The following is an 11,641-nucleotide window of genomic DNA, read 5'->3' on the forward strand; positions in this document are numbered from 1 at the left end:
CAATAGGAGCGAGACATGGGGTTTTTTCTTTTGTAATGGTTCGATCCATATGTTTTTTGTTTTGTGACTTGAAACTCCTTCCTATATTCCATAGAGGACCCTTTTCCACTTAGCCTATTCTTGGTCCCACCTGTTAGCAGGCCTAACCCATTTCCCCCTTGGTGCTTCAACAATTTACTTGAAAGAGTATTTGTTATTCGCACGCACTCCTTGTCCTCCTTAGTTCTTGTTTCTAGGCACTCCCCTCTTGTCAAAGGTATACCTATTGTTCACATTCTTCTGATTCCTTCTCTCCTTAATCCTTCTATATCTCTCGATGTTTTTAATAGCCTTTTTGTCGAAGACGCCGCTACATCTTGGGCAGATCATGACTTCATACTTCTTTTTCTAACACATGTAGATAAATTCGAGAAGACTCTCAAATTTCTTGGGGAACACCACCTAATTGTACTCTTCTTGTCTTTTTTCCTCTTCATCTATTTCCATCTCAGCTTTCTGTGCTACTAGCCCAATTGGTAGTAGGAATGGATTGAACATGTACTTGAACCCCAGGGTACATGGTTCGATTCCCACGAAAGGAAAAAACTTTACTAGAGATGAGGGTAAAGAAGATCGTGAGGTAATAGTGTCGGGAGCGCCTTGCGAGGGGCCTGGGCTGTTACATAAAAGGTGCCTTTTTATGTAATAGCCCGAGCCTTCGGTGTTTCCAGCACTGTCACCTCACGATCTTCTCTACCCCCTCACTTGTAGAGTTTTTTCCTTTTGTGGGAATCAAACCCTGTACCCTGGGATTCAAGTACACGTTCTTTCCATTCCCACTACCAATTGAGCTAGTATCCCAATTGGTAGTGGGAATGGATTGAACATGTACTTGAACCCCATGGTACATGGTTCGATTTCCACGAAAGGCAAAAACTTTACTAAAGAGGGGGGGGGGTAAAGAAGATCGTGAGGTAATAGTGCTGGGAGCTCCTTGCGAGGGGCCCGGGCTGTTACACTCTAACCTTCTCGATTTTTAGACGCTCTATCACTCTAACCCTATCAGCTAGTTGGGCCATGTCTCGCAAGTGTTGGGTATCTAGTTTCTTCCTAATGGTATAATCCAAACCAACTGCAGTCATTTTGACCAATTCATGCCCAGGCACCTGAGTAAAACATATAGCCTTGAGCAAACAAAATCTGTTTCGATAGTCATCTATTGGCTTAGTGAACTTTCGCTTCTCACTTGCCAATTATTTTAAAATAATATTGGTCTGTCCCATGTAAAATTGTTCATGGAACAATCTTTCTAATTGTGCCCAACCATGAATCGAATTTGCTGGCAATGTAGTGAACCAAGTGAAAGCATTTTTTGTTAGCGAACTTGGAATATACTTAATTATAAGATTCTCATTTCAAGCAATTTTGCCTGCTTCTATTAAGTACATAGCCACATGTTTGGTAAATTTGGGGACCTTCCACCTAAGGGGTACATCTAACTGAATGATGTATTTTTTAGAGGCGAAATGTAACTTGGCATATTAAGGACAATATTTACACCATTTCGAGCCATGATTCTTTCTACCATGGATTCCAAATTATTGTCTGCTGCCATATTATCATGTCAAATTTGTTGTACAAATTCATCAACATTTTGGTTTCTATCTACCATCACTACCCTGGGCCCCCTTTCTCTTGGGATCTGTTGTTCTTGCCTGAGAGGTTCGACCCTTGGGGGTTCGTCACCCCCCTTTGTTTACCATATTTGGCTAGGGTGTATTTCGCTGATTTTGGTTTATTTTTGGGTCTTCTTCAACTATTGCCCCCTGATTATCTCTTATCAAATCCCTTTGGGGTTGTAGAGGGGGTTGAGGCACACCAAAGAACTGAGCAAGGCGCGTCATTTGCGCTGCCATTTGTTGGTTCGTCTTAGTAGTATTTTGGATCAAAGGGTTGACGATCGTACCCATTGTATGTGCTAGCATTTGGAACATGTCATGGTTATTTCTTCCATTTGCTTCCTAATTACTGTTGCAAAGTTATTTGTAAAATTTGGCATATGGATGAAAATCCGGCCCCAAAAGGCTGGTCAATTTGACCTAGATTATTAACAGCAGACCTAGAACCTTGTAATGGGGAAGCTACGTTCATTCTAGATTTTGAATATGTCGAAGTGGAATTATGTAAACCTGCCATAAACGTAGTTGGCATGCCAAAAGGCTGTTCACGACCATTCGAAGGAAAATAAAAACCGAAGGCCTTAAGGGCCTTTGGGAAACATTGCCTATTGGTAAGGGGTCCTTAGTGGACCATGTGGTCCTATGTAAGTAAAAACAGGACCACCTTGAGCGTTCGACTGTGCTGGCATCGAACTTGTGGAAGAGGATATGTCGTGTGATATAGGCGCTAAGAATGTAACTCCCCCTATCGAAGAGAGTGAGGGTTGTACTTGATTATTGTTAGGGGAATTTTGATTAGTTGGCTGACTTTGACTTACCATTTTCCTAACACGTCTTCTCCTAGGTATTTGTTTGTTGTTGGTGGCTACTTTACCACTTCTAAGTCTCATGCAACAACGTAAAATACTAAAGGATAATGAAAAATTTTGTAACAAATTTTACAAAAATAAAGAATTTGTAATTAAAGCACTGTCCCACTGGGTGTGCCAATTTGTTTAGCGTGAAAATTGGTAAACAAGCATCAGTCTTCCAAAAACAACAACTTTGGTTACTCATAGGATCGACTAGATTGATCCTAGGACATGGACTTTACATTTTAAAATTAATTCTTGATAATGTAGAACACTTCAACTATGTTCATGTTCTTATTGAAATGTTTATTTTGATTTACGTAATTCTGTAAAGTAATGCTGAAAACTAATAAAGAATGTAAAGTAAAGGCAATTAAAAGTAAATTTCTAGAATGTAAATTCTAGAAATGATAAGAATGTAAATTCTGGAAATGATAAGTTATATAAAATTGTAAAAAAATAAAATGGTGTTTACACGTACATTCTCATAAGACTCTTTTCTCAACACGCAAATACTTTGAGTTTTTAGTGAGATTTTGTACACAAATAAAACACACAAATCCTAAACTCTAAAACTACTATATATACTAAATCGATGATAACCGTTTCTAACGGTCTTTCGTTTAAACTCAACTTCCCTTTCGAACGCTCCTCTTAATCGTCGAACCAACTACAAAACTTAGCAAATATCTCTAAGTCTGCGTCTAACACTTTCCTCTATAAGGAGTGACTTCGATAGGCCTTTAGTAACCATGATGTTTTTTTTCGAAAACTCATAATATCTTTAAAAGATATTTTTTTTTCTTTCATTAATGACACGGTGTCGAAAACTCCAACTAACACGGTCATTCATAAACATGGATGAAAAACATTAAACACCTAGGGACGAATATCAAAAAGCGGAAAAACATACATGGACTCAATTTAGAAAGCACATAAACTTAAAGGGACTAATATCACAAAACATAGAAACCTACATGGATGAAAAACATAAATTTGAATATGAAATTGGCTTTTTTCCTTTTGTTTTCCAACTTCATCTTCTCTTTTTTTCTTGTAGGGTTTTAAGATGAATTTGAAATGAAAATCCTCATAGGTCTATTGCAACCACATACTGAGATTTGAAACGGAGTTACGTTACCATCGGAAGATGAAGCCAAGGGTGAATGTGAACATGAAGAAGAGAGAAATTGTGTTGAAGCCAATGAGATCCAACTGACAAGTAGCAAAACAGACTGACAAGAAGAAGATGTAATATTTGCAATTTTTTTTCGTCCCTTCTTTTATATACCATCCAACGTATTTGCCACATAATAAATTTGAGAATTAATATAAAACTAAAAAAATAAATCCAACTCAGCTCTGTTACACACATAAGCGTTTTTTTAACATCATCTTGATGTCAGAGACTTAAAACAACAAGATTAGACATATCAGGATGAAATCCAAACAAAAAAAAGATCCAGGGACCAAATTAAAAAATACACCAACTTACAGGGACCAAATGACTATTTAAGCCTTAATAAAATTGTATATCAATAAAGATGATCATTGACATAGAGTAGTTTCTTTCAAATATGAAATGTGAAGTAGATTGCATCATAATACACATTATTTATTTAAAATCATATGCTCCATCATATGGTATTTATTTATTGATTGCTTGAAACTCATAAAAGTACTTGAAAATCAACATATTATGTATCACTCTCGATCAAATGAACACACAAAAGGAGCATTGGCACTGTCGTCACTACAATAAAGTCCAGGCTTCTGAGTGTAACCTTGCCTATGAAGTTTCTTCCTAGCCTTCAACACAAGCTGTCTATTTGTAACTACACCACCAGTCTCTGCAATTATACCTTGTATGGCATTGCTAAAAGCCCCATAAGCTTTTTTTGAATTTCCACCAGGGCTTGCATCTGCAGAAGTTTGGTCAGTTTGGCAACCACTCAGTAAAATTCCATTCTCCACAGTTTTATGGTTGGCAGAATCTTCGTTCTCCTCATCACTATCATCAAGCTTATAGTTGAGAAATCCTTGGGTAATGTTTTTCACCATCCCCAAAATCCCGTTATGACCTCCACTCTTACCACATCCCTGTTGAAATTTGTTCAAGAAAAACTTAATGAAGCTCTTCACTTTAGAACTAGCATCTTCCCCGAAGATATGAAATAATGTATGTCGTATCTTTCCAATTTCTACATCATCTTCCCCAGATCTCTCCTTTAGTATGTCAATAAGAGTTGAAAGAGGTAGAGACCTATTCTTCACATAGTTGTGGTTCCCATGATGAAGTTCACCATGTTCTTCCTCAATATCACGAGCCTCGAGTGTATCTTCTCGAGTTTTATGTAGGAAGTTTTTGAAGCCTGGTGATGAAATTAGTGCTCCTTCATGTGTGCTCTCTCCTATTTGTTCCTTTGCTAATTCAATCAATCCACCACTGTGACAAGAATCTGATACAACTGTGATCCTACAATCCTCAGGTACCTTTGCTACAAATTCCCTGAAATCATCATCTGTTTCACAGCTAAAATTAAATTAGCATGACTTGACAAAGATATATATATATATATATATATATATATATATATATATATATATATATATATATATATATATATAGAATTTTGCAGATTTATTAAATAATCAATGCATTTTGATATAGGTAAGACTGAAGAGGGTAATTTTTTTGTTAAACAGAAAATGTTTGACAATGTAAGTGTTTAGTTGCTATTCTAAACATTATATATAAGAATTAAAAAGATTTTAGACCTTTTATCCATTTGTCAACTTAAATTATGTCAAATAGATATTGATTTATATATTTTAAAAATTAATTTAAAATGGATATCTTAATATTTTAATTAGATGTATGTGTAAAAAAACTTACACATCGAATATAATTATTAGTTTTTTTAAAAGTATTTAGTATCACTATAAATTATAAGGTTCTCACAAAAAATATGACGACAGTTTTAACTATCATAACTTCACATTTGTTGGTGAAATTTCATTTTCAAAAAGATGCAACGCATGATGTTGCAATTTCCATACCCTCCACCTCCGCCTCAGTGAGCACTGTAAGTCTCCCTTATGCTTGTCTACACATTGCGGACAAACAATGTTGAGTTCAAGTGTGGGGGAGGTTCTTTCGTTTTAAGCTATTTTCTGTTATTTCCTTTTGTTTCAGTTTCCTCATTTTTTTAATTAAGTATGTGTGTTTTGAGTCTTCAGTGCACCAGGATGAATGTGATTCCAGAAGATAGTATCATGGGAATGAAGGTGAAAAAGGGGAAAGACGCATCCTAAATTGGCTCCCGGGCACCTGTGAAAGTTGAAACAACTGAAGAAAATGCTAGACATAACTTGATGGTGCCAAGTGAATGAGTTTAGAGTAACCCGAACCAGACAGTAAGTTGTACAAAATGGAGACCATTGTTGAACCTGTAAGCAATACTCAACATAGTAAGGATATACAAAGCCAAATACTTCATATCATCATGAGAGCGCATCAGGTATGGCATTATCACTCTAATTTTGCATTTGTTCTTCATATAGTACACAAATTGATCACACACGCTGAGGCACTTTTGTTTGTTTAACCTAGAGCCTTTCTCATCCAACCTTTATGTCTATAACCCTTCGTTAACCAATCTTGATCCATAGTTCATGTTGTTTTTGTTTTGAGAAAATTCATAACCCCTCATGTTTCCCTCATATTCAGTATTAACTATAAGTCCTTACAAAAGTTTTGTGCTAAGCATGCGAAAAGATAAGTTTGGGGTAACCGATTCCGGTAGCAAAAGAAGAAGGAAAGTGTAAAAAAAAAGAAAAAAAAATATAAAAAAAAGGAAAAAGAAATTGACTTTGTTTTACACACTTGCCATAACTTAAAGAGTTCTAAAACTCCGGAAAGCAGAAAAAATCGCTAAACACTCCAAATACAATGTAATGTGTGTGTTATTGATTACTTGGAATTGTGTTAGAATGTGTACATAAATTTAAGAGAAGATATGCATGCCTTGATGAATGAGTGAAACACTTAACCCAGAGAGAATTTGTGAGGAGTGTGATTGAGCTTGCAGGTAAAAGAATGAGTCAACATTGAAGTGCAACGGAAAAACATCGGAGAGGGGAATCGAACACTTTGACACGAAAGTAAATATCAAGTGTGGAAGCATCAGTTGTGTTGTGGAGCAAAAGAAAAGTTCATGGGTGTCCTCTTGTTTTCTCGTCCATCACTTGAGGACAAGTAATGAGCTAAGTTTGGGGTTGTGATCGGCCACCAATTTCACCTTGTTCCTATGTTCGAATCAATGGAAAAGCACTTCATTCGGTGGTATTTTAAGTTGTTTCAATCTAGTTCTTTTTAGTTTTGTTAATTTTCGTATTTGAGTTTTGTGTGTTATCTTTTCTAGTTTTTGTTGTTTTTCCATTGCTTTTGATCTAGTGTTTGGTAGTGGTTAAAGTTATGCAGTACAGGGCACGATTCGAGACAAGAAGAAGTGGATTTTGGTGAGACAGAGCTGTGACACGGCCACCCGTGTCATATGACACAGCCGTGTCACACTTGCTGAAGAGAAGAACTTGAAAATATGAAAACCAAGAAGACAGAGTTGTGACACGGCCACCAGTGTCATGGGACACGACCGTGTCAGCCTTGCGCGCAGAAAAAATCTAATGTTCAAATCGTTCAACCAGTCACTTGAGGAAGGGCATTGTGGACTTTTCAGAAGGAAACATTTGCTGAGAGGATATTTAGTCACTGTTTGGAGAGGAGAAAATCACTTTTTGATGTACGAAAGAATTGCAGAAGAAAGAGGAGAGCTCTCAAGGGTTTTGGAGAACAGAGATCTTCAAGAGCAATTGCGATTGAAGATCAAAACAATCCTATTTTCTTGTAATGTCTAATCTTCCTATTGTATTTTCTTTGAATATTATGAGCGGCTAAACCCCCCAATGCTAGGGGGGGTCCCTGAATTGCTATTGTAATGAACCTAATTTCCTTTATGTTATGAAATCGTTATGTGTGTGAACTTATTTGATTGTGCAAAGTGCTTATTGCTTTATCTATCGGACAAATAGATTTTTGATTTACGGTTAAGGGTTAGGTCGGACAAACCACCTTATCGCTGTTTGCACAATAATATTACGGTTGTTATTGCTTAGGAATGAGGATTCTCCGTAGTAACCGTAATAATCTTGATAAATTATATTGCGCTTGATCACTTCTTGAATTGCTAAGGAATTAGAATACAAGACAGTATCAAAAGGTTTTCCGCTAAGGAATTAGGGAAGATAACTCTTGAGATTCGGTAATAGTTCATGTACACTGATATTTCGTAAATAAGGATTAAAGGTTGTTGCAAGGCAATTCATACACTTGACCCTAGCATAATTTCTCATATTGTTTTAAAGTCACTTTTACGCTTTCGATTAATTTTTTATCATTTATCGTTATTTCAAAACAAACAACAAAACCCCCATGTTCTTTTGTTCAATTGAATCGTTACGATAACTTATATTTCCTACGCAATCCGCGAGTTCGATACTTGGGGATTAATCCCATTATTACTACATCGGTAAAAATAGTACACTTGCTATTTTCCGATCAATAAGTTATATAAAATTGTAAAAAAATAAAATGGTGTTTACACGTACATTCTCATAAGACTCTTTTCTCAACACGCAAATACTTTGAGTTTTTAGTGAGATTTTGTACACAAATCCTAAACTCTAAAACTACTATATATACTAAATCGATGATAACCGTTTCTAACGGTCTTTCGTTTAAACTCAACTTCCCTTTCGAACGCTCCTCTTAATCGTCGAACCAACTACAAAACTTAGCAAATATCTCTAAGTCCGCGTCTAACACTTTCCTCTATAAGGAGTGACTTCGACGGGCCTTTAGTAACCATGATGTTTTTTTCGAAAACTCATAATATCTTTAAAAGATATTTTTTTTCTTTCATTAATGACATGGTGTCGAAAACTCCAACTAACACGGTCATTCATAAACATGGATGAAAAACATTAAACACCTAGGGACGAATATCAAAAAGCGGAAAAACATACATGGACTCAATTTAGAAAGTACATAAACTTAAAGGGACTAATATCACAAAACATAGAAACCTATATGGATGAAACACATAAATTTGAATATGAAATTGGCTTTTTTCCTTTTGTTTTCCAACTTCATCTTCTCTTATTTTCTTGTAGGGTTTTAAGATGAATTTGAAATGAAAATCCTCATAAGTCTATTGCAACCACATACCGAGATTTGAAACGGAGTTACGTTACCAACGGAGGATGAAGCCATGGGTGAACGTGAACATGAAGAAGAAAGCAATTGTGTTGAAGCCAATGAGATCCAGCTGAAAAGTAGCCGAACAAACTGATAAGAAGAAGATGTAATATTTGCAATTTTTATTTTCGTCCCTCCTTTTATATACCATCCAACGTATTCGCAACATAATAAATTTGAGAATTAATAGAAAACTAAAAAAATAAATCCAACTCAGCTCCGTTACACACATAAGCGTTTTTTTAACATCATCTTGACGTCAAAGACTTAAAACAACAAGATTAGACATATTAGGATGCAATCCAAACAAAAAAAGATTCGGGGACCTAATTGAAAAACACACTAACTTACAGGGACTAAGTGACTATTTAAGCCTTAATAAAATTGTATATCAATAAAGATGATCATTGACATAGATAAGTTTCTTTCAAATATGAAATATGAACTAGATTGCATCATAGTACACATTATTTATTTAAAATCATATGCTCCATCATATGGTAACTATTTATTGATTGTTTGAAACTCATAAAAGTACTTTAAAATCAACATATTATGTATCACTCTCGATCAAATGAGCACACAAAAGGAGCATTGGCACTGTCATCACTGCAATAAAGTCCAGGCTTCTGAGTGTAACCCTGCCTATGGAGTTTCTTCCTAGCCTTCAACACAAGCTGTCTATTTGTAACTACACCACCAGTTTCTGCAATTATACCTTGTATGGCATTGCTAAAAGCCCCATAAGCTTTTTCAGAATTTCCACCAGGGCTTGCATCTGCAGAAGTTTGGTCAGTTTGGCAACCACTCAGTAAAATTCCATTCTCCACAGTTTTATGGTTGGTAGAATCTCCGTTCTCCTCATCACTATCATCAAGCTTATAGTTGAGAAATCCTTGGGTAATGTTTTTCACCATCCCGAAAATCCCATTATGACCCTCACTCTCACCACATCCCTGTTGAAACTTGTTCAAGAAAAACTTAATGAAGCTCTTCACTTTAGAACTAGCATCTTCGCCGAAGATATGAAATAGTGTATGCCGTATCTTTCCAATTTCTACATCATCTTCCCCAGATCTCTCCTTTAGTATGTCAATAAGAGTTGCAAGAGGAAGAGACCTATTCTTCACATAGTTGTGGTTCCCATGATGAAGTCCACCATGTTCGTCCTCAATATCACGAGATTCTAGTGTATCTTCCCTAGTTCTGTGAAGAATGTTTTTGAAGCCTAGTGATGAAATTGGTGCTTCTTCATGTGTGCTCTCTCCTATTTGTTCCTTTGCTAATTCAATCAATCCACCACTATGACAAGAATCTGATACGACTGTGATCCTACAATTCTCAGGTACCTTTGCTACAAATTCCCTGAAATCATCATCTGTTTCATAGCTAAAATTAAATTAGCATGACTTGACAAAGATATATCATTTTGCAGATTTATTGAATAATCAATGCATTTTGATATATATTTCAAATAATATACATTGATTGTTTAATTAATAGGAGAGGACGTCCAATATAAAGTAAAAGGAAGTAAGAAAATTAACCAGTGATGAGATTCATATCTGTGGGAACAATGCATTCATCATATCCAGTTGTATCATCATCATCTCCGATTTCGGCAGGGAGACGAGTGCCATGACCGCTGTAGTGGATAAATAGCACGTCACCGGGCTGAGCCGACTGAACCAACCTAGACATGGCGAATCGAATGTTCTTGCCAGAATGTTGTGTATAAGAACAATCCGTGTCAATGAGAACTGTGATATCTTCGGCTAAGAATCCATAATTGCGAATGAGACATTCATGCATCCTCCATACATCGTTAATGCACCCATTTAGCTCAGCCTTTGTTCCTGGATAGTTGCACCCTATCAACACTGCCTTCTTAGTCATTTCATGCATGCAATTGGTCATCTCTAATCTCTCCTTTATATCTTTGAATTTTAGAGGGGAGGGAGGAAAATGGTTGGTAGGATATTAATGTTAAACATTTTTGTTTTGGTATAAAGAATTTGTAAAGGTTTGATCATTTGAATTTTATTTAAAATGGTTAAAGTTAATAAGCTTTACTTATTGTATGTTTCATAAAGAAACTAGGTCTTAAATGTTTTAGGATTTGTTTGATTTTACTTTTTTAAAAATTATTATTTTTTACTTACAAAAAATATTAAAATAAAACTCAAAATAGTAAAAGTTAATTTAAACTCATTTTATATAAATTAAAAGATTAAGTTTTCTATTCAGCAACATGAATATGATTTATTAAAAATTACAACATAATGAAGATCACATAAATTTTCAAAATATATATTTTTTAAAAAGTTATAGTAAAAGGAAATTTAATTAATTTGTTGAAATTTTATTATCCAAATAAAGTTATAGGGTGTGTTTAATTTGCAAAATAAGAAGCATTGGACATGATAATACTAGATTGTAGTACAGAATTATACAAGACAATTTTTTGTATCGTGTTTTTGATGGTCGATACATTGGACAATTTTTTTGTTTACTTTATTTGATATATCTATGCACGAAATCATATAATTTTTACTAATAATATTTTTATTGTTATATAAATTTTGATATTTATGAATCAAAAAATTAAATAATGAAAAGGAGAAGAAAAAGGATAAAGAGAAAAAAAATTTACTCTATTTTATTTGATATGTTTATGCATCGGGAAAAATACTATTATAATATTCTTTATTAATAAATAAAATATTAATATTATATTTATAAATAAAAATATTAAATAAAGAGAGATTAAAAATTGGGTTTTTATCTTTTTTAATAATTTATGTTTGGGACAAAAA

General features: G+C 34.8%; 2 protein-coding genes across 2 annotated transcripts; both read right to left on the bottom strand.

Moving 5' to 3' along the window:
* Positions 1-4,164: 4,164 nt before the first annotated feature.
* Positions 4,165-5,050, bottom strand: LOC131636986 (metacaspase-5-like; the record flags this gene model as incomplete). Its single annotated transcript, XM_058907557.1, has 1 exon — positions 4,165-5,050. A coding segment is annotated over one exon (837 nt), but the record flags the coding sequence as incomplete, so codon positions are not given.
* Positions 5,051-9,275: 4,225 nt separating this feature from the next.
* Positions 9,276-10,721, bottom strand: LOC131636988 (metacaspase-5-like). The gene is made up of 2 exons (XM_058907560.1): positions 10,373-10,721; positions 9,276-10,203 (listed from the first exon to the last, which is right to left on the bottom strand). Exons 1-2 carry the CDS (start codon positions 10,719-10,721, stop codon positions 9,386-9,388), a joined length of 1,167 nt encoding a protein of 388 aa, XP_058763543.1. The 3' UTR covers positions 9,276-9,385.
* Positions 10,722-11,641: the final 920 nt, after the last annotated feature.

This window comes from Vicia villosa, unplaced genomic scaffold (assembly GCF_029867415.1).
Source record: "Vicia villosa cultivar HV-30 ecotype Madison, WI unplaced genomic scaffold, Vvil1.0 ctg.001882F_1_1, whole genome shotgun sequence".
Classification (NCBI taxonomy): Eukaryota; Viridiplantae; Streptophyta; class Magnoliopsida; order Fabales; family Fabaceae; genus Vicia; species Vicia villosa.

Bases quoted from the DNA above. Each gene is read 5' to 3' on its own strand.
- LOC131636988 (XM_058907560.1), bottom strand. From the start codon at position 10,721: ATGACTAAGAAGGCAGTGTTGATAGGGTGCAACTATCCAGGAACAAAG. The intron at 10,204-10,372 runs GTTAATTTTCTT...GCTATGAAACAG, and splicing joins AGATATGAATCTCATCACTG to ATGATGATTTCAGGGAATTT.